This window comes from Sesamum indicum, linkage group LG4 (assembly GCF_000512975.1).
Source record: "Sesamum indicum cultivar Zhongzhi No. 13 linkage group LG4, S_indicum_v1.0, whole genome shotgun sequence".
NCBI classification, from domain to species: Eukaryota; Viridiplantae; Streptophyta; class Magnoliopsida; order Lamiales; family Pedaliaceae; genus Sesamum; species Sesamum indicum.
Window position 1 is genome coordinate 14,258,436 of NC_026148.1, and position 23,414 is coordinate 14,281,849.

At 39.0% G+C, this 23,414-nt stretch overlaps 3 protein-coding genes across 4 annotated transcripts; all 3 read right to left on the reverse strand.

The window, feature by feature from the left end:
- LOC105161076 (agamous-like MADS-box protein AGL80) lies at positions 10,489–11,258 on the reverse strand. Its single transcript, XM_011078652.2, has one exon. The coding sequence runs from the start codon at positions 11,247–11,249 to the stop codon at positions 10,512–10,514; it is 738 nt and encodes a 245-aa protein (XP_011076954.1). The 5' UTR covers positions 11,250–11,258; the 3' UTR covers positions 10,489–10,511.
- On the reverse strand, positions 16,219–18,621 carry LOC105161077 (4-coumarate--CoA ligase-like 5). Its single transcript, XM_020693219.1, is given in 3 exon segments — positions 16,219–16,451; positions 16,676–16,888; positions 16,970–18,621. Coding segments are annotated over 3 exon segments (1,737 nt in total). The 5' UTR covers positions 18,368–18,621; the 3' UTR covers positions 16,219–16,325.
- Positions 18,798–23,153, reverse strand: LOC105161034 (NAC domain-containing protein 53). 2 transcript variants are annotated; one of them, XM_020693220.1, is made up of 6 exons: positions 22,847–23,153; positions 21,548–21,825; positions 20,937–21,125; positions 19,817–20,278; positions 19,622–19,736; positions 18,798–19,535 (listed from the first exon to the last, which is right to left on the reverse strand). In XM_020693220.1, exons 1-6 carry the CDS (start codon positions 23,034–23,036, stop codon positions 19,126–19,128), a joined length of 1,644 nt encoding a protein of 547 aa, XP_020548879.1. In that variant the 5' UTR covers positions 23,037–23,153; the 3' UTR covers positions 18,798–19,125. The 2 variants fall into 2 exon arrangements, with proteins under 2 accessions (XP_020548879.1, XP_011076897.1); XM_011078595.2 differs by having other exon boundaries at positions 19,817–20,326; positions 22,847–23,152.

The following is a 23,414-nucleotide window of genomic DNA, read 5'->3' on the forward strand; positions in this document are numbered from 1 at the left end:
CTTCCCAACCACATCCTTCCTTGAAAAATCTAGCAGCAAAGGCAACATCCACAAATAGCATGGCCAAGAGTGCTGCAGCTATCATCATCTTGCGCTCTCCCATTTTCAACATATCTAATCCCTTGCAATGCTAAAGACTGTCTTCAATACAGAATGAGATGAAAGGTGTTTCGAGCTCTACTTGTAACTCATGCACACAAGAACCTTAACAACCGAGTCCCTATTTATAGGGGTTGTAAACCTTAACTTTTTCAAAGTCTGATGGTTTTCTTACAAGAAAACGTCAACCCGTTGGCTGGGATATAGAAAAAAGTCATGCTACTCACTTATATACGGTGTAAATTATCAAAATCAAATTAAAACCAGCTTTTTTGAGATTTGGTATAATTAAATATTTTCTTGTTTGAAAAATTATCAATATTCCGCGATTAGATGAAATTATTGTAATCCTTTGACGGGGACTTGAAATTGTCAACTTTACCCTTATTGTATTTTTCTTATCTTTTGAAAATAAACAAAAAAAATCGGATGAGATAGAAAAAAAAATTGAAAAATTGTAAAAACAATTGTTCACATTAGTCCATAAAAAATTCATAAAATTGTAAAAAAATAAGTAAAATTAAATTTACAGCTCACAAGGACATTTTTGGTCAATTCACCACAAAAATGGATGGAAAGCTAAGGATTGTCTAGTTGTCAGACGACCATTACAATTGAAAAAATATTTATAATTTTTCAAACAACGAAAGAATACTTTATAATAAAGTCAAACATTTAGAGAGGTTATCGTAATTCACCCCATCATTAAACAAGAATATATACAATAATATATATTACAACAAGATATTACATTATAATTTCTTTAATTTAATGAGTAATGAAATCTAAGTAGGAATTTATTTGATTAACTTGTGGAGGTGTAAGTCAAGATTGTTGGGAGTGTAATCTTGTTTCATAAAGCTGATTCTTATAATAAAGGTTTAACCCATCTTTTGACTTTTATGCTTTTTTTTTCAGCTTTTGACTTTTATGCTCTAAGCAATATTTTGGGTTATGGGCTAATTAATCCATCTACACCTCCTCCCCTTACTTCCTATGAACATTTAATTGGGTTACTTCTAGAATTATTATTTAAGTTTAAAACGTATTTCATAATTGATTTTAATATAATTATTTTTTTTGGTAAAACTCATCATTTTATAATTGATTATGCAAATAGAGATTGTAATTTACATTTAAAACTAAATTCATTTTAAAGTTAATAAAGGAATTAAAATTATTTAATGGAATTATATATGGGTCATTATGTAAAGAGTGGGTTTACAAAATGTGATTTTGGTGGCATTTAATTAAAAATAATAATAATTGAAAAATGGGTCAAACAACACAGAAAAGTTATGGTAGCAATCAAAACACACAAATTTGAATCACTCATTGTTGTAGGGCTAAATGAGTACTTACTTCACATTTGAAGTTGGTAACCAAAAAAAAACAAAAATATACAATAATAATATTTTACTCGTTAACACTGAGGTCCTATTAACAAATTTGAGTTGATGAGTTTGAGATTCATCAGTCTTATGGGTACTTGTGTTACTTTATATGAGTGTTCGTTTCACTTTATGTGAGTTACTGTAATCTGTTTATGTTTCTAATCATATTAATATTGGTTGAATTGACATATTACTCAATTTATTAATATATTGATGTAATTACATGTGTAATTACCACTCTAAGAAAAAAAAGATAATAAACTCTAAAAAAAAGAAAAAAGATAATAATATTTTACATGTGAAAGGAAAGTTTAAGATTAGATTGAGTTTAATTGAGAAAAGTACATCACGAGATAAATACATTACTCTTATTATATGATCAATGCACAATAATAAACATATATATTAGTAATCGGAACACCAAACACTTGTTAATTAATAGTATATTGGTGGAGAATATTCTATCCAAGGTGATGTGGACTTGGTTTAAAGGTACGATGGGTGTGTTCCTGCCATGAACGAAGAAACACAAATAGTTTTAAGAAGGGTCGTCGCTTCCTGTTTTAAGAAACACATATAGTTTTAAGAAGAACCTCACCATTTTGGCAGAAAAAGTCACGTGATTCTGCGAAAAATGAGGAAAAACGGCCTTCCAACATCCTATAGTGTTTTGGTACCATTAAATCTAAAAACAAGTCTTTTTGGTCCCATAAAGTCATGTGCGGCGCAAAATAAGTAATACAACATATTCCAAAACAAAAGATAGAATCCATAAATATGAAGGAAAAGACTTGTTCTTGTAGATCATGGGATTTGACAGGTAACCCATGCAACCATGCAATGAGTGGAGTGCTAGGGTGCTGATATTATCAAGCTAAAAGAGGCAAAGAAGGAGGGCACTAGCTGCTGCCAACAATTTGAGAAAGATTTGAACAGACTACAAAATGAACCTGCTGGCCATGAGGGGGCGGTCAAAAAAGCGATTGAGAAGGTTGTCCTTGACTTTTCCAATATTGGGGAGAGCCAACGCTATCTGGAGGCTTATTGGGCGAGCGCCTTGGTGAGTTTATGAAATCAATGGATTACGAGCAAGATGTGGCAAAGATAGTTATGCCTTACTTTCAACACGGCTTCGTGGCTTGCAAAGAATAATTCTTAGCTCTCAGGGGTACCACCTAACAAAGGACGGACCTTCTTTTCTCAATTTTGGGGTTGCAATGGATAATGTTCTGGACCCTTTGCTGAACCTTCCCTCTTGAATCAGGTTGTCTCAAGGAGGGCTTTGTTTCATAATTATGCTTTGTTCCAAATTGACTCAAGGAGGGCTTTGCAGAAGAAGTTTGGATCATACTTTGGGGGAGGTTGAAGCTGAGGTGAGAAATCCCCCCCCCCCCTAAAGCAACAATGAATTCTACAGTGGTGGACACCTTGAGCGCAGGTGCCCCGGAATTGAAGGAGGGGGATGACCCCTGTTCGCCAAAGGAGGACTCCTAGATAGTCATGCAGATAGCCTGCCATCGAGGACCAAGCTGAGAAAGAGAATGAAGACGCCACCTATGGAGAAGAACAATGAAGATCTACTTGCCCCTCTCCCATTGAAACAATTTATTTTCTTGCTGTGCTCCTTTGCCACCATCAGAAATGGGGATGAAACAATTTTCTTTCTTTTTGTGAATGTTGTTTTGATTTGCCCACGGCATGTTTTAGGCCGGGAGCCGTAATGTGATGACTCTCATTTCTTGTTTTACTTCTTGCTTGATATCCACCATAGAATTTATGCCATGTTGTTTATGTGTCTTCTTATCTCTGACTAATAAACTACCCGTTTCTTACTTGAAGGGACCTTTTGGCATGTCGTGAGGGATAACCTCTGTAGGGGTGTACCCCCTTGAATATTCTTTCTGTATTCTATGCTCTTAGGCACAAGGTTATCTTTCATATTATATTGTGAAATGTATATATGTAAAAGATGAATAAAAGGCATATGAGGGCGTGAAATGGGAGACCTAGGGTTCCCTCAATGACGGATGCCTGTATGATTTTTAGTAGGGCTTACTTCCATATTGGTTTATGCCTCGCCTTCTTATATTATATAAAGCTAGAAAATGTCATACCTCTGTGGGAATGCCCCCAACTTAGGAAGAAAACCTCCAGAGGGGACTTGTCTGGTGACGAGGGACGTCCTTCGGGAGGACTTAATTTTTGTGAAAGATGTCCTTCAAGAGAACTTATTCTTTGAGGAGGATGTCCTTTAGCAGGACTTATTCTTCTAGGGGATGTCCTTCAAGAGAACTTATTCTCTAAGGGGGAGATATCCTTCAGGAGGACTTATGCTTTGAGGAGGATGTTCTCCAAGAGGACTCGTGTAGTGAGGGGGATATCACACACAGTATGTTTTAAGATTGTGTACGTTCCAAGGTCGCGATAGGGGGCGTCCCTCAAGATCTTCTAATTCATAAGCTCCTCATCCTATTACTCCTGTGACCTTGTAGGGTCCTTCACAAGTAGGACCTAATAGATGACCACCCTTCGCATGCTAGATGTCCGACTTGGAAACTTCGACTTTTCACCCTTCTATTATGAGCATTAATCATGGTGTTTTTGTATCTTTGTATGCGAATGAAAGCTTTTTCTCTTAATTCTTCAATGAGATCCAAGCTTTCTTTCAAGAGCTCCGTATTACGTTCTTCACAAAAATGCAGGATTCTGTGAGAGGACATCCCTAACTCGGTGGGGATGATGGCCTCAGTCCTATAAACCGACACAAAGGGTCTCTCCCTCGTAGATCCTCGAAGAGTTGTTCTGTAAGCTTATAAAACACTAGTTAGCTCTTCTGTCCAGTTTTCACCAACTTGCTCTAATCTCCTTTTAATCCCTCGTACTAGGATACGGTTGGTGAACTCAACCTGTCCGTTGGATTGGGGGTGTGCCACCGATGTGAATCTTTGTTTGATATGTAAGCCTTTGCACCACTCTTGTATTTTTCGACCTTGAAATTGTCGATCATTGTTGAGATTATTTCTCGGGGGAACCCGAAGTGACAGATAATTTTCTTCCATATAAACTTCATTACTTCTTCTTATGTAATGCGAGCGAGTGGCTTTGCTTCCACCCACTTTGTAAAATAGTCAATAGCAACCAAAAGAAACTTCCTTTGGCTAGGAGCCAGGGAAAAAGGTCTCACGATGTTCATGCCCCATTGTGAGAAAGGACAGGGTGATAACATAATGGAGAAAGGTTCTGCCATTTGATGTATAAGCGAGGCATGCTTCAAACATTTTTCACATTTATTCATTAATTGTCGTGCATCTTGCTTCATGGTGGGCCAAAAATATCCAGCCCGTAAAGCTTTGTTAATCAGTGTCCATGTTCCAGTATGCGCTCCACAACAGTCACTATGTATTTCTTTAAGGACACGTATCCCTTCTTGTTGAGACTAACATCGGAACAAAGGGTGAGTGAAGGATTTCTTATAGAGGATCCACTATTGCAGTAGGAAACAAGTGGCCCAAAACTTGAGCCTGGCTGCGTCCCACCTATCATTAGGGAGGTACCCCTCCTCCAACAATCGGATCACAGGTGTCCTCTAATCTTCTCTCAAAGATACTTAAATACTTAGAGGAGCCCTCGGCTTAAGGAGGTGTTGTATAGTAATGTGCTTGGTTTTGCAATCTTCTAAAGCACTAGCAAGCTTGGAAAGGCAATCAACTTTAACGTTTTCTTCTCTTGGGATTTGAATGAGTTGGAAACTTTCGAATCTTGTTTTCGATTATGCTATCTGTTGTAAGTATTATGTCATACTTTCCTCTATGGCCTCATACATGCCTTCTACCTGTTTGACTAACAGTTGGAAATCTAAGTAAGCCACGAAATGTCTGGCTCCTACTTCGTGAGTCATCTTCATGCCTATTACGAGTGCTTTGTATTCAGCTTCATTGTTAGAGGCCTTGAATCTGAATTTGACAGCAAATTTTAAATCCTTTCAGTGAGGTGAAGTGATGATTATACCCGCACCACTGGCTTCAATTGTGGATAACCCATCCATATGAAGCAACCATTTTTCGATTTTGGAGATGTCCTCCATGAATGTTCCTTCCATCTCGGAGGTGAAATTAGCCAAAGCCTGAGCTTTGATGGTCGTCCGTGATAGATATGAAATGCCGTACTCACTCAATTCCACGGCCCACTTCACTAAGCGTCCGGAAGTATCAGGTTTACCGAGAGTCTGCTTCAATGGCAAGTTAGTCTTCACTCCAATAGGATGTGAAAGAAAATAAGAGCGCAGTCTCTGAGCTGTGATTACTAATGCTAGAGCCATTTTTCTGATAGGAGTATAGCATCCGTTCGCACCATTAAGTACATTGCTAACATAATAAATTGGCATTTACTTTCCTCTTTCCTCGTGAATGAGAACGGAGCTGACAACTTGAGGCGTAGCGGAGAGATATACGTAGAAGGTTTTACTAATAGCGAGCCTCGCCAAATACTTCTTAATTCTTCGAAGGCTTGCTGGCATGTGGTGTCCCACTCGAAGTTCTTCGCTTTTCTTAGCACTTTAAAAAAGGGCAAACTTTTTTTCACTGCTTTGGTAATAAAGCTACTGAGCGCAGCTATTCTTTTGGTCAACTGTTGTACTTCGTTAACGTTAGTCAGTGCTTTCATGTCCAAGATAGGTTTAATCTTGAGAAGGTTGGCTTCAATTCCTCTTTGAGTTACCATGAACCCAAGGAAACGCCCTCTTCATACACCAAACGTGCATTTCCCTGGATTAAGCTTCAATCAATAGTTCCTCAAGATAAAATGTTTCTTCCAGGTCTATGATGTGGTTTCTAACCTTCTTACTTCTCACTAGCATGTCGTCCACGTAAACTTCAACGTTCCTCCCTAGCTGTACACGAAATATCTTGTCTACCAAATACTGGTAGGTAGCTCCTGCATTTTTCAGGTCAAATGGCATAGCCATATAACAGAATGTGCAGGCAAAAGTGATGAAGCTGACCCTCTTACGATCTTCAGAAGCCAGCATAATCTAGTGGTACCCTTGCGAAGCGTCCATCATACTTAATAATTCACATTCTAATGTGGAGTGAACTAGTTGATCGATTTGGGGTAGAGGATAAAAATCCTTGGACATGCTTTATTGAGGTCCCTGAAATCAATGCATATTCTCCACTTTCCTCCAGGCTTAGGTACCAGAACCACATTGGATAATCACTCGGTGAATTATATCTCCTTGATGTGTCCTGCTGTCAACAATTTATCTACCTTTGAGTAGAACCTCTATATAATATTTACGTGATTGGAGGGGGCACTACTGCACCTCTCCTACGGCACCAAATGTAGGGAACTTGATCTTCATATGGTAAGTGAAAATTACCACTTGAAAAGCACTTAGGGTAGGCCTCCCAAGAATAACATTACAGTCAGATGGTATATCCACCACCAGGAATTCCAGTAGATAAGTTTTTCGAGTGGACCCGGTCTCTAAGGTTAAAGGGAGTGAGATCATACCTCGAGGATGTATACTCCTCCCGCTAAACCGTACAAAGAGGTGTTCACCTTTTCTAGGGAGATGTTGCCTAACTGCATTTAGTTATAAACTTCCCCAAAGAATATATCCGTCAAGCGCTCCAAATCTATGAAAATTCACCCTACTTCATAGTTAGCCAATAATACTATGATGAACAGAGCGTCATTGTGAGAGTTTTTAGGTCCTGGTCGTTCTGTTCGTCTGAACTGGATGAAAGGGTGCCCTCCATCGCATCCACATTCAGTACCTCCTTCAAGGTTATATCATGCACCTCTCTTACTTGTGCTTTTCTAGCATGGTGGGAATCACCTCTATTTTGTCCTCCCACTATTATTTGTAGACTCCCTTATGAGGGGATCATTGATTCCAGTCCTGCTTCCAGACGCAGATCTGGTTCCCTCCTTTGGAAGGGGTTCTAGGCTGGAAACTTTCGCCTATTTTGATTTATCAGCCTTCTATTTTTTATAGGGTCCTGTTCCTAGGGCCTTTTCACAACACGCATATTCTTGCAAGTATCCATTTTGAATAAATCTTTTGATTTCATTCTTGAAGTATCGATATTCTTTGGTGGTATAGCTGCAGTCATTGTGAAAATGGCAGAACTTATGGGATTTGGGACGATGGGGGAAGCTAAGAGACCTTTTTCTTTTACCGCTATGAGAGCCTAGGTGATGGGCACAACCAACAGGGTGTACACCGCATTCACTTTTTGAAAAGATGGTTTTTTGTCTTGAAAATCTGTTCGAGGTTTCTTGGAGGGCGTCTCCTCCTTTATTTCATTCCTCTTTTTTCAGCTGCTCTCCCTCATGGAGGCTTGTGCATCCTCTATGTTGATGTATTTTGCAACTCAGGCTAATAGGGCATTGAACTTGGCTACGGGCTTCTTGGCCAAGGACTTAAAGAAGTCTCCGTCCAGGAGCCCCTAAGAGAAAACACTAGCTTTTACTTCTTAGGTAGCAAAAGGTACCTTCAATGCAGCTGCATTAAACCTTTGGAGGTATTCTTTCAAAGGATCGTTCTCCTTCTGTCGAATAGTAAATAGACTAAGTTTTATTTTTTGAAGCTTTCGACTACTGGTACACTGGTGTAAAAAGAGAGATCGAAACTTCCTATCGCGCCCGCAGGCAATTGGTTAAACCTTTGTTGAGCCGCCCTGGCGAATGTAGTGACGGAAATACGACATTTGATCCCGTCAGTATACTTGTGTAGGAGGGTTGTGTTCTCAAAACGTGAGAGATGCTCCTGAGGGTCAGAAGTGTCATCATATTCAGCGATGATTGGGGTACGGCAATTTGCTAGGAGTTCATCTGCGATCACTGTGTTTGTAAAGGCGATACCCTGCTGCTCTTCCTCAGGGGGCCCCTACAATCTGGTACTGAACATCTTGGAGGTCTTTTTGTAAGCATTCCAAGTGCACAAACCACTATGGAGGAACCTCCTGCTGGGCTACTGGGGGATGTCCTCGTCCTCCTACCACTGGTGGTGCGGGAAAAGAGATACCTCCCTCAGCGTCTTCTTTTGGGGCGTCCACATCAGATGGGGTGATCATGCGAGCGGGATCAATCCTGCCACCTGCTCTCATATGGCTATGGAGACTATTTGCTGAATGGCTCCCAGGAGGGCTGGAGATAACTCTCCCGAGGAAGTATCAAAGGAGGTGCTACGTCAAGGGGGCTTTGCCACGGGACCTGCAGATCTAGGAGGTGGTGGCACTAGTGCCAAAGGTGCTGAGACCGAATAGCCAGGTGTTTCCACAGCCTTTTGACTGTTCACAGCATTGTTAGGAATTTCAATTATGACTCACAACTTCAACTTTGTGTTTTCACAAACTGCGCCAATTCATACGTGCAGAAATAGCACAGGGTCCAACAAGCTTGGATTTTCGTCTTAGACCTAAATCAACAAGTCGAAAGATTTGGGAAACGGGACCTGCAAAACAACATGTTAGCACTCCGATATTCAAGTTAGTATTGGATTAGAGAGAAAATAATCGTCAAAAGGATAAATGAAAAACAAATTGAGATAGGATGATCGAATTTATGGAAGAAATTGTGCTGAAGTCGCAGTTAGAATGCTAGATGAAAGTGAAAAGTTGTATTCAAGAAGTTTGGAAGGTGTCCCCTGCCTAGGGACCAAACCTGTATTTATATAAGGGCATCTCCCTAAGATGAGGATCTTCATGTCTTTCTTACTTTTCGAAAAAAGAGGATGAAAATCGTTTGGATAAGCCTTGATCTGTTTTTATCTTCTGTTAGGTTTGCTTTTGAAGAGTTATTTTCGAGTTGGGAGAGATCCTTCATCAGCATGGAATCCTAGCTGCTAGGAAGTCCTAGTCGCTAAGGAGTCTAAAGCTTTTCGGGGGCCAGGTGTATGCCACGTGCGGGACATTTGAATATGGGCCTTGGGTCAATTATCTCTTAATGGACCATATTCTTGGGCTAAACCTGTGGCTATTTTAGACTCCTGCTCCCTTTGTGGGTCATTGGGTTAACAGAGGAGGTCCTGGGCTTTTTTGTTCTTTCTTGGATTGGACTTCTTTAGGTCATACATATCAAATGAGTTGGGATCCGCTTAACCCCGTCTAAGCACAAGCGATATAGCAAAATATGAAAACACACACCATACATTGCACAAAAATACACACATATACATGTATGCAACCACTGCAAACACATATACACAAGCACGAGCACCTACCAACATAAACAAAAAAACACGCACGATCATAAATTGAAATATATAAATATATAAATATTAAGGTGCTGTGTGTATTATATATGATGTTGTTTAATTTAATTATATTTTTTAATTGAAATATCATACATTGTTCATAATGTGAGTACTGATATGTGATCGAAAGTGCAATAGAAGATCTACTTCATTGGGAGGGGCCCATTGGGTTCATGATTCTTGGTGAATCCACAAAAGATTTTTTGCATTCCAACTCATTATATTACTAGTAAAAATAACGCGTGTTGAAAATAAATTATAAGTATAATAGAGAAATTTAATTATAAAGCATAATGAAAAGAAAATAATTTCTTCATAATTTAATTTTATATATTGGATTTTCAATTTTGACTTCAGAAATTTCCTTAGTCAAGTTGGGCGAATTCAAAGAATACATTCCGCGGTTAGATTTTTTCATGGGATAGTGATAATGACTTTAATTCGATCCCGCTTTGCCGAATTCTTAAGCAAAGTAAGTTTGACTGAACCGAATTAATCATAGACACAAGTAAAACATACTTACCATATAATTGATAACGCTAGCTTCTTAGATCATACATCAATCAATCAAAAAAATAAATGAAAAGGAAACAAAGAAAGAAGAGAGCCATTCAATAAACTCATGATCATAAATTTGAAATGATAAAATACATAAAATTCCCATACTGGAAAATGAAAAGAAAACAAAGAAAAATTAAAATTAAATAGTTTTTTTTTAATTTAAAATCATAAAAACTCATCACAAATTATGAAAGTGCTCATGGGAAGAACACATTAGACCACATGGCAGCACTATTACTCCCATCACTGAACGGCAAAATCATCTCCTCCCCGCCACCGCCGCTGCCGCTGCCGCCTACTCCGCCATGCCCAAACGAACTTCCCAGCCCCTGCTGATTATCACCCGGATTCCCCATACACTCCGTAAACCACTGCTGCGGCGGAGCCGCCCTCTGCATCCCCCCATCCAGCACCAGTGGCGCCGGCTTCTCCTCCACCCCGTTCCCGGGCGCCTCCACCGCCTTCTTCTTCAACCCTTCAATCCTCTTATAAATCTCCTTCAAGTTCTGATCAAGCAACCACCCCATGTCATTCAACTCCGCCGCGCCCAGCCCCTGAAGCCCCTTTCCAGTCAAGCACTGGTACATGAGATGAGTGATCTCCTTCTCCCGGTTATCCTTGTGGAGCTTCTTCAGCTGGTCCGCCGCCTTGGAGATGCGGTGGCGGATGAACGACTCCTGGTTGACCATCTTCTTGCTCTGCTCCATCTCTGGCATGCGCTTAAACTGCGCCAGAACGCGGTGCGCGCCGCGGCCATCGGGCCAGACCTCCGGCTGGGAGTCATAGGGGCTGTAGACAACGGCGCAGGCATCAATCCCGCAGAGCGTGCTCAGCTCGCTCACCTTCTTCATCAAACCCTTCTTCCGCTTCTTGAAAGTGGCTTTCCGGGCGGAGTCGTTAGTGATGAACGCCAGCTTCACTTTCTTTCTTGTCATGGCGGCCGGAGTAGCTGCTAGCTATATATGGTGATGGTGAAATGTGTGGTTTCTTGGTGTTGCTATATATAAGGTGTTGGGGGATTGTTTGGAGTTAATATGGAAGATTTGGAGTAATGGTTTTGGAGGTTTTTATGGTAAGAAAGTCTTGATTTTTGATATCATCTGAAATATTATTACAGAGAGATATGTTTGTATTCAGTCTTGTCTAGGCTGTCACATTTTTCAAATTCACTTAGTGATACACTTAATTTTATTTATTCAAATCACAGCTCAGTTTAGAATTGGTATTGTTCAAACTTTGATGAATTCATTGAATTTCTTCTTTTATTTTTATGGTTATAACTCAATAGCCACACTACTATGGCAACCCTAATTGATCCATATTACACATATGCATGGCAACGGCTCCGGGTACAATATCAGGGCTCCGTCCCGGACTCATCTTGAATAGGATAGGTTTGAATCAAATTAAATGAGTCTCTAAGCTGCTTGAATTTAAATGTTTGAATTCGTTAGGGTTTGGGATGGGTCCCGAGTTTTATGACAGACCTATCTTGAACTCGCCTGGAACCTACATACCCCGACCTGGCATAATTATTATTAATAATCATATAATAGAATTTTGAATTTTCTCATTCACCCATTTCACTTTTTAAAAATGATGATTTGAAATTAAATAACGTTTGTATATAAATGATTAATAATGAACAATTGAGGTAATTTAGTGAACAATTAAAATATGATTTGTTTTCATGTGTTAAATAATTTGAAAAACTTCAATGATTTGTAGTACTTAAATGCATGGAGTTTATTTCTAGTTGTATATTTGATTAACTTATTATTTTTTCAATATATAATAATGCGAGCAAAAAAATAGTCAAAAATGGTGGAATAAGTACTAGAGATAAAAACGTAAAAGTGAGAGTGTTATTGTTCGATTTTTATTTACAAGAGAGAGATTGATTTTGAATTAAAGCTCTAAGTATGAAACTACAATGTTTCTTTAAGCTAAAGTGGTAGGATAAAGGTGAAGTTGTAGTATGGGGGCTCGAACCGAAGAAACATATCAAAAACATGTGAAAACATTTCTTCTCTCGCTGGGGACTACTCTATTTATAGGCAACCACGAGTTAGTTGGAAAACATCATGAATTTGGGGGTGCATGACCTCAAAGTTGTTGGATAATACTGAATCCCCTCAAATTTAGTGGATAGTCTCCAGCAGTTGGAGGATCTACCTCGGATTCAAGGGGTAGCTGGAGGATCCCCCTCAGATTCGGGGGTCGGTTGGAGTCTGCTGTGTATTTTATGAGGGATAAGGGTGCTTTCTCGAATTTTCAATGAGATGGTTGAGGAGCTTTCTTGATTTTCAAAGAGGTGGTTGAAGAGTCTTCTCCTATCTGAAACCAAGCTTTTTAGGATTTATAGCGCTTCTCTTTGGGGGCCATGTGTCCTCAAGAGTCTGCTTGTCCTTATCCAATTATGTGAGGAGGCCTCAAGAGATCCTATGTGGATGCCAACTACGTTCCCTCGTGAACGCCACCAGATTTCAAGTCCTAAGTTTTCTTGAGGGCCTGTGTGGCTATCTTATGTAGGGGCACTCTCGAATTTAGGTCGATTAAATTTCTTTTTTGGTTAATTTATTTTTTCGGGGGACCTTCCAGTCCCCACGTGGGCTCTACCTGGACTGGGCCTTATGGGCCCTATCCCAAACTGGACCCCTTAGGGGTACCATAGGCTTTACATTTCTTTTCGCTTTTTAGATAATTTGGACCTCTTTACGAAAATCAATTTTTATACACATCATATAGTATAAAATATTAATTTTATTTAAATTTATGATTGGTGAATTCATAACTTTTTTCTTTTTAGAATAATTTGTTTCTAGGCTTCACCATGTGAATAATAATAAATTGGATTAATTTAAATTTAAAACAATTATATGAAAACCAGAATATAAATTAATAATTGTATAAATTATAATCATTTATATTAATTAATTGAAGAAAATATTTGATTCACAATTAAAAAGCAATTCTGGGCCCAGAGGGTTTTGGACCAGGGCAAAGCCGAAAAATGCGATTGAGGCTAGTCCCAGGTTCAAGCTAGAGTTGGCGAGGCGAGTTCAGGTAACTGTCAAGCCTTACACATTAAGGTTTTTCTTTCTCTTTTTGATCCTGATGCATGCAAAAATCACTTGGCTTAATTCTTTCGTGGACTTGGACTCCTGGCTTGAAGTATTTTACAAGCTTTAGGGATGGGGACCTGTAAAAATAACGGTAGCACTTTGACGCCCAAGTCAGTATTCAATATTAAAATAACATTATTGAAAGACAAGAATATGAGTGAATTATGATTAAATATGCTGAAAAATCGTGCATAAGAATGAAAGTGCATGATAGAAATTGCTTAAAAGTATTCAAAAAGTCGTCTCCTCTTCAAGGAACGGGAACCTGTTTTCATAGTTGAGGTCTCCTAGTAATTACACGGTCTTATCTATGAGAATGTTGAAGGGGTGGTTCCCCTATGGATAAACATCTTGGGGTTTCTATCTAGTTAGTTGGTGAGATCAGAGGTCTATCCTTATCTGGAGAATCCAGCAGGAGTAGAGTTTTTATCTGTTAGGGGACTATCTTTCTGAACCTCCTCATCAGCTTCTTTTCTCAATCATATTTTGCCACCTAAAGTGTGTATCTAGTTGGCCACTAACCAGACAGGAATGGGAACCTATTTTCATAGTTGAGGTCCCCTAGTAATGACGTGGTCTGATCTCTGAGAATATTGAGGGGGTGGTTCCCCTATGGATAAACATCCCAGGCGTCCCTATCTGGTTAGTTAGAGAAATCGGGGCTCTATCCTTATCTGGAGAATCCACCGAGAGGAGAGTTTTTCTCTGTCAGGGGACTATCCTTATGAACCTCCTTCAGCTTCTTTTCTCAATCATATTTTGCCACCTAAAGCTTGTATCTAACTGGCCGTCACAGTGGAATTAAGTCCTCTGGCCTTCAATGAACAGGTTCGTATCTTAGGCTTTTGCTTTATTAAGCAAAGGCTAAGGGGAGGCTTATGAGGCCCTTCTCACCTCTTCTCCTTTACTAGGCGTTTTGGGGTTGGTTGTTGGACTAAGAGGTGGTTTGAGCTCTAAGTTTTGTATTTATGGTCAATCAGTCTGTCCCCCCCCCCCCCTACAATTTTGAATAATCTTTTAATATTTTATTTTTATCAAAATACAAACCTTCCACCCGTTTTTTCTTAATAACAAACCATCTAGGCTTCCTAAAGATATATATATTATCAATTAACTCATAAGAACTTATTTCATTAAACTGCTCATCTTCTTGTAGCTATCGCTCTTCATAGCAATAATAGACTAAATTATCTCAAAAATCTCATATTTTCTTTTAATAAATGCAATATTTTCAAATATAACTTTCTAATATTTCTTAAATTTAATTTCAAGTATTTTTATAAACTTTTTATCAATTCTTCACTACTACATATTTTAATTAAACACCAGTACATATAATTAAGTATTGTCAATAGGCCCAATAAAATTGAGTAAATTAATTATAGTAATGATTAAATCTAATAAATCTAGTAATTTAATCAACCAACTATAATGTTGTTATGGCAAATGTGATATTTAATTAGACATTAATTTAAATAACCAAACTCATAAAATTTTCCGACTAAATTTTAAATCGGACAATAGAAACTACATTTAATAAATGCAGTAACCAAATAACTTAAATATACTAATTAATTAATAAATTAAACTGATAATTTATTACCGCAAAAGAACGAATTCTCTGATTGAAAGAAAAGTGTGTGTATGTATATATAGTACACAGTGATATGTGTATGAATTTTGTGGGCCCACAAATGAGGAATTGGTGTCTTGGAGTGGAGTAGCCGGTGGGAGACGTGCTACCACCAATGCCAACTTCACCTTATTCTTATGTGTGTGTATATGTATATTAACAACTTGTGACGTTCCAAATTTAATTCCTGAAAACTTTATTATATTTAAATTTCATTCTATCATTTATTTACTCATTAACCATATTTTATAACTATTTATCAATTAATCTCACAATTATGCATCAAAAAATTGCGGAGGTTACACTTGGACTAGTGCCCGACACAACTGATTAATTGAATCATTCATGATCAATCATTAATCACAAAAGCCTGCTACTGTGGGTGGTCGTCTAGTAACGGTCTCTGGCACTAGAGACTAAGTGAATATCCGTGTGAATGTTTAGGCTCCCAAGTTTCATATGGGTACGGTCCTTTTCTCTATCATCTGTCGGTCTTAGTTTAGATCATGGAATTGGGTGTCGGTTTTCATCCTAAACTACGCATCTATGCTTTAATACTTGAGACTGTATTCCGCTTAATTGTTCAACATAGGAATATGCATTTTTTTAAGTTGCATTGGATTGAAGGATTCGGAATCACAAATTCTTCCTAACAAATCCTTTGGATATGTTTGAATAATTTTAAATGTAAAGAATTTCAAATTTTTCTATTTTAATTCTGAACTAAATTTCGATAAATATGGGTGAATTTCAAATTCATTTCAAATGAAGTCATTGAAATTCTTTCTCCAAATTCTTCCTTCAAATCCAAATATATTCTTACCGTTTTGGTCATTTCTGACAATTGACTGTTAAATTTACAATTTTTGTCATTTTCGTTAAATTGATACCAGAACTATTCGAATCCTATACTAAGAATTGTATGCACTTCACATACTTGGATATTTACACTTATTAATTACTTAATTATAAATTTTAGATTACGAATCATTTATTTATATTAATATCTTAAAATTTAAATAATTTATAATTAATTTTTTTATTTTTCTAAAATTATAGTTATCCCGTGCCTCAGCACGAGGTCCTAACTAGTTATACAAATAAATAAATTTTGATAAAAATATCTTAAATTATTATATTATGCTCTTTCCTTCAAGATTAATGCAGAAAAAAATAATTTTGAAACGACCATCATATCATTCATTTATTCAGCTACATCTGAAGTTTTCACATCAAGACTTTGAGTTGCTTCATCATAACTTATAGGGCATTTCTTGTTTGCTCTGCAACACCAACTCCCTCCTCAAAATCTTGCCTGCAGCAGAGCAGACCTTGCCTTTCATGAAACTCACCCCCCTTATTTTCTTGTATGGTGCTACCTGAAAATTCTCAAGATTAAGAGGTTAGATTTTTTTATTTTGAAGATAAGTTGATAAAGTGTTTGAATAAAAGAAAATTATAAGATGTATGTAATGATAATTTTGCAATTAATACGGTCGGAATTGCATGGCTTAGAAGATGTTAGTAATGTTAATTCTACTGTGATCATATTGCTAGCTAGGAATAGATGCAGCAAAAAGGGAACGGGACATCTTAATAGTACCTGGTTGGCAACAAATTGGATGATCTGATCTTCTGTTAGCTCAGAATCAGCTGCTCTCACCACATATGCTATGGGAATTTGTCCTGCTGCTTCATCTTCAACTCCGCAAGATTTTCAAAAGTGTTAAAAACACATATATGTGTGTGTGTGTGTGGCTGCATCTAGTATCTGAGGATGTCCGGTTAGTATTGCTTCTAGCTCTGCCGGAGCCACCTGCATTTGTCGACGTTTCAGCTAATGAGCTGCTAACGTTATCTACACCAATGCTCTTCTAGAAACTCAAACGATGCATACCTGATAACCATTGTGCTTGATCAACTCCTTTATCCTGTCAACTATGTAAATGTACCCCTCATCATCGAAGTAGCAAAGATCTCCTGTTTTCAACCACCCTTCCGAATCAAACGTTGCAGCAGTCGCCTCAGCATTGCCCAAGTACTCTTTCATCACAGTTGGGCTCTTCAGCCACAGTTCACCTTCCCTATTTGGCGGCAGTTCCAATCCCGTCTCAAAATCCACCACCTTGGCAGTAAAGCATGGAAGCAACCTAGCTGACGAACCAGGACGAGCCTTTGCTTCTTGATTGGATGCAAAGAACGTAGCCGCACCACAACTCTCAGTGAGACCGTAGCCTGGCCTCAGCTCAACCCATGGAAACTTGACCCTGAATGCATCGGCCACCTCTTTGCTCAACGGTGCAGCCCCAGATCCAACTCGTCTCAAAGATGACAAGTTGTATCCTCCACCATTGTACTTCACCAGGCCGAGTATCACCGGAGGGACAGCTGGTATGTTACTCACCTTGTGATTGTGAATAGCTTCAAGCATTCCTTGGAAATCAAATCTTTGCATTAGAACAGTGGTGGTGCCCGCGCAGAATAATCCAAGCCCAAAAAATACTAGACCATAGATGTGGAACAAGGGTATGAAGCAGAGGAAGACATCATCATGGGCCTTGGATACGTCGACAGACCACTTGAGTAGTGTAATAACTGATATGAAGTTGGCATGAGTTAAGACAACTCCTTTGCTGGTTCCAGTGGTCCCTGAAGAGTACAGTATTGCTGCTGTGTCTGATTGAGTTGGCTTCACTCCTGGAATTTCTAACGGTTCGCATTTCTCAATCAACTCTTCAACTGAAAGCTGGCTATCATCTGTACCACGCGATGTAAGGAGAACAGGCACTCCAGTTGGAGACACCTTGTGCATCTCTTCTGGGGAAGAAACAGCAAGTTTTGGACCCGAATCGCTCACCTGCTTGGCAATTTCCATTTCAGTGTTAAGTGGATTGGCAGTGGTTATCACACCACCAATGGAGAGCACTGCAAGACATATGGTGGAGTATAAAAGTGAGTTTGGTGATAAGATCAACACAACATCGCCCTTCCTCAGTCCAAGACCATGATATAAACCGGCAGCAAGCGTGTTGATGGAGCGGCGAAGCTTAGCATAGGTGAGTCTGCGATTAGTGGCAGAGTCGATGAGTGCCACCAGTTTTTCAGCATGCTCCGGTGGTGGGAACTGTGATAGAACAAACGTGGCTGTGTCAAGGTTAGGCTGGGTCGGGATTTTGTTCTGCTCACTGAGATGGACAAGTGAATAGTAGATTCCGCTTTGTGCATCGAAGCCACTTCTTTTGTCGAACAGTAGAGACTGACTGACCGGTTCTTCCTCACTACCAGCCATTGCCATCCAACTCTCTTCAATGTGAATTTTCCAGACTATCTCACAGGTGAATGGCTGTCAAATGTTCGATAAGTAAGTTGTCTTTTTGTCATGTTCTCGTAGCTAAATCCTAAGGGATGCTACTGTTCGTCATTTTGCTCAGTTGCCGGCAAAAGCAAGAAGAGCAAGTCATCCTTAATAATTGAGGGATAGTATATTTCAAGCATCACTTTCCATTCGGATGTTTCCAAAAGAATGATACGCTTTGGCCGGCCGAGCTTTTGTCTGTTATCATTTTGCCAACTATATAATGAATGACTCGTGAGAATTCCAATCCTCCTTTGGAGGCACACGCCAAGATTAACAAACACCAAGGAAACATAGATATGCTCAAATATAAAACAGCACCCAGTTATTTCAAGTTCTGAAAAGAACCTAATGTTCTAAATATTCGTCGTCCAGCCAAAAACCATAAACTCGCTACACAGTAAATAAAATAAAGTCACAGAACTAGTGTCAGTGCTTCCAGGGCAGAAGCTGAGTATCTTATAATCCAGAACTTTGTCCAGCGATTTTATACCAATATATCCTAACATTTTGTAGCAGCAGTCAGTGGACTGCTCCAAGAAGAATCCTATTTTTTCCTAACCACCTATTCCATTGGAGAACCAAAAAGAAAAAAAAAAGGGTATCAGCCGTAGGCGGATTTCCAGTTTGAGAATACATATTGAAGCTTTTCACTTGTGCAATTTGTATTAGAGCGTTAGTTGAGCACTCCCGAAAGTCTACTTTGCGCATATACAGGTCCCTATTTTGAAGCTCATGGAAAGAATTAGGACCCAGAAAAATATGAAGCAGAACCAACCCCTGGATAGGGTAGACAAAGTCTTCCCTGGAAGTATGCTAACACTTGATTCCAGACTAGCAGAACCATCGTTGCCCCGTGAAAAGCCAAAAGAAAGGACAATGTTGAAGTTCTCAGGCTTGCCAAATGACTGGACTCTTCCATTGCCATCGGTTGTCAAATTTCTTATTTGGATCATGCCAGCAGTAACATGAACCGAACTGGAAGGTTGAGATAAGGAATTGAGACGAAGAGTTGTACTTTTTGATGGAAACTCTGCAGCAAAGGCCGGGGGGGCAGGGATGCTGCCCAACATATGACTTGCCTGTTTGATGAATGGATATTGAACATCTGCACCACACGAGAGACAAAGTTAGATACCTTAGCAATGTACTACCACACTAAAGTTATCAAAAGTAGGGTGACTTCTCCGGTACCTGATTCATATTTAGCCGAATCTTGCTTATCAGATGGTGATGCAGCATCATTATCATTGTTGTCATCAATTTGTCCACTCAGCAATGTAGATTTCTCAGTTTCGCCATTCAATTCCTGGAAACAAAAGTACAAGTTAGAGTACTGTGTTTCAAAAGCGAGAATTGAAACACAATGAATTTCAAGTGAGAAATTACCTGAGGAAGCAATGCTTGATCTGAGATAAGTTCCTCACTTCCCAGCATCACTGAAGGATCGTATGCAAAGTGTTGTGCGTTATCATCATTGGCACCAAAGAATGTAAGGTACTCCTCAAGCATGTCAAAAGCAGAGGTATTAGTTTCGGCGGCTGAATTTGGTAGATCGTTAGATTCAATGAATCCTCCATTTCCATATTGGAGGTTGTCAGAAGAATCCAGGAATGGTTCATCAAGTAAGTAATCTAAATCATCAGAATTCCCAGACTTGCTGGATTCACCGATGTATTCATGCTTGACTGCTCTTACAGTCATATCATATGGAGCAGGCAAATCATAAAAGTTCTTATCCTCATGCTGCTCAGCTTCACAATATTGTTCTCCTGCATTGACCAAGAGCTGTTGAGTGTCATTGACAGATTCTGCGGTTTCCTCGCCATAGCTGCCATCTGCAGGTTGGAACTTCAATGGAAGAGGAGAAGTATCAGATGGAACATCTGGTCCAAGAATCTGGTGAAAAGAAAGATTTAGTGGAAGAGATCATGAAGACAATGCTACACATCACAGAGGCTTCTGCAAAGCATGGAAATTACAGGCAAAAAGACATATCATGAAGACAGTGAACTGGACCAGTCCCATGATTTCAAATGCAAAAGCAATAGCAACGGTGCCCAAGTCAATCAGAAATCCTAAAATAAGATATTCCTCTCTGGTTCAAAGCCCCATGTCAATTCTCTTACTTTAATTAACTTTCTCCCCTTAATTTTTGATTTATATGGAGAGGACAATAACAGATGAACATATAACACATAAACGACAACAGCCCGCATATCACTAAATATAATGTCCCATAAGGTAAAATGAATAGCTGAGCTATGATATTAAATTTTACAAAGGAGACGATGACAGAATCAATATATGGACAACTCCTGAATTCTTCATAACAATCACAAATATATCATGTCACAGCCCCCACATGTTTTTACTCTAACCTACCTCGTACCACAACTACTTTTTGCTTTGACAAGGATGTAGGCGAATATCACAGATGTCTTGAGTCTATTCATCCACAGGACAGGGAAGATAATGGCAAAAATAGAAGAATGCTAAGGGCACAAACCTGCTCAAGGTCATCACCATCCAAATAAGCATCATCAACAAAGTCAACTTCCTCAGCAGCCTCCTCTTTTGGAACCAATTCCAACTCATCATCATCCCATTCCTCTTCCACAAATGGTGCCCCATACTGTTCACCGTTCTTCGGCCCTGAACCACTCTTCTGAAAGACTCGGCACAGCACAAATGCGTCCTTTTCCAGAGAAATGGATACAGGCAGTTTAGAAAGGTCTAAGACCTTTTAATAACAAATCAAACTCCACACTGGTTCTCATATCATAAAAATGTGAACAAAAGTAGTTACAAATTCATTTTCATAATAGAATTTATTCTATTGTTGATAACAGACATAAATGATGGCAATAAAATATTTAAATTATCTCAAAGTTAAATTCAAAAATAGATCATCTTTCTTCCCTTTTATGCTGATTAATCAGAACTTAATCCAATATCCACATTGCAGTAAAATTACAAGTCATTTTCTTTTCTTTCAAGCCTACTTGGAGAGTCATATTTCCCTGGCATCATTTTCACTAATCCTGCCAACTAAAATCATGATGAGTCACAGTTAAAATATAACATATAATCAACCAAAAAATAATTATGCAACCCCACCTGAACAATGCCAGCTTTCTCCAACTCCAGGTCTGCAAGCCTGTACTCATGCATAACCCAGTTAGTCCTCTGCCCCTTTGGAGCACGGCCACTATGATAAACAAGGGTTTTCTTCATCCCAACAATTTGAGCTTTATGGTAGACAGCCCTGTCCTTCCCAGTTGTCTTCCAGTAACCTTTTTCAGTCGCTCGATTGGTCCTTGCTCCATTTCCATACTTCTTATCCAGCACGCTGAAGAAATACCATTCTAGATCTCTAGTCTTTAGCCTTGAAAAGCCTATAACAGCCCAGAATTAGTATTGCATTCATTTCGGACTTGTAAATTGTAATGCCAAAAGAAACTTCAGTGATGCCTTGACAGTGACGTTAGAGCAATTTTTGTTCAAACATACATGAGCAGAGATAAATGCTAAAGTGTATGCTTGTAACACATAATTTATACACAGATTATCAACTAGAGATTCATGCTCTAAATCTGGCAACTAACAAGCGAGCAACAAGTCTGACATGACATCTGGTTCAAAAGGTTTATGGACTATCTTCCATGACAATTGAGTCAGAAGTATGATATGCACCATTCCTAGGCAGATAAAGATAGATACACTATCCCCAATCACTTTATACATTCCCATACAGTCCAACTAATTGCTTAGACAACTTTTCTACCAGAACCCACACGGATGAAGAAACTCTAATCAATCCGGTAGATAATATTCTTCAAAACAATGGGACACAGCTAGATAAACGTAAACGTTTACAGGAGAACTTCATACATCCTTTACTCAGCCTTACAGAATAAAATCTCAATTGCTCAATTTTAGTTGATACTGTGCAAAAAAAGAGATGCAACCAAGACTAAAGCTACGTCATCCTAACACAAAACCAATCATTTGGAGGCCAGATCTACAACAATCCCAAAAAGCAGATAAGTTACAGCATGTAATTCAATTTTTGCAACATAATTCACAAGCAGGCACTGTCTACAGGTCCAGGAGACAAACATCAACTTGAAGAAGACAAAACCCCACCATCCACAGCAATAAACCCTAATAAAATTGTCCAAGAACAATATCTCAAGAAAAAACCAGAGCAAGTTAAAGAGCTAACAAAATAGGCACTCAATAGTACCACATCCCCCACAAACCATCAACTTCATACTCAATCACTCCACAGAAACAGCCCTACTTCCACCAAAAGCGAAAACCCCACACACAGCATCCAAACACTTGACTAAAAAGCAAATGAACAAAAACACAAAAACCCAGAAAGTAGAGAAAATGGGCTCGAGAGAAACATACTAGGAAGATCCCAAGGCTCCGCCTTGTAAATATCGATCTCCGAAATCGCATCAAACCGAAACCCCTTCCCGCAGACTTTTCTCCTCAAATAGTACCGCACCAACTCCTCGTCCGTCGGATGGAACCGGAATCCGGGCGCCAGCATACTCGAAGATCCAGACGATTTCTTCTTCCCTGCAACAGAATCCATTCCCAAACATAGAAAACAATCGAGGGTTTTTCTCAAATTAGGTTTCTTGGGTGGGTGGGTTTGCTAATGGGCTTTGAAAATGGTGGCTGCCATTGTTTAATAGACTCTTGTAGAAGAAGTAGAGGAAAAAGCGAGCTCAGTATTTATTTATGTATTTTCATTATAATTTATTCAAAAATATCTGGATAGTCCGGATTAAGTTTGGGCTCCGTTGACGGGGCTGTGACATGAATGCTGAGCACGTGGACACCCTGGAAAGAGGATGCCGGATCCGGGTCCCCGGTGCAACCCGTTTTCAAACATTTTATGCCCGGATTTCTATATTTAAAAAAAATGTCCATTTAATTGAAGTTGAGTTTATATAAAGGTAATGCTCAA

What these genes read in the sequence shown, in the direction of transcription:
- LOC105161076 (XM_011078652.2), bottom strand. Translation starts at nt 11,249, where the DNA reads ATGACAAGAAAGAAAGTGAAGCTGGCGTTCATCACTAACGACTCCGCC.
- LOC105161034 (XM_011078595.2), bottom strand. Translation starts at nt 23,036, where the DNA reads ATGGATTCTGTTGCAGGGAAGAAGAAATCGTCTGGATCTTCGAGTATG. An exon ending in AGAAAGCTGGCATTGTTCAG is followed by an intron (nt 21,126 to 21,547) that starts GTGGGGTTGCAT and finishes TCTCTGGAAAAG; the next exon opens with GACGCATTTGTGCTGTGCCG. An exon ending in TTCGGCTAAATATGAATCAG is followed by an intron (nt 19,536 to 19,621) that starts GTACCGGAGAAG and finishes CGTGTGGTGCAG; the next exon opens with ATGTTCAATATCCATTCATC.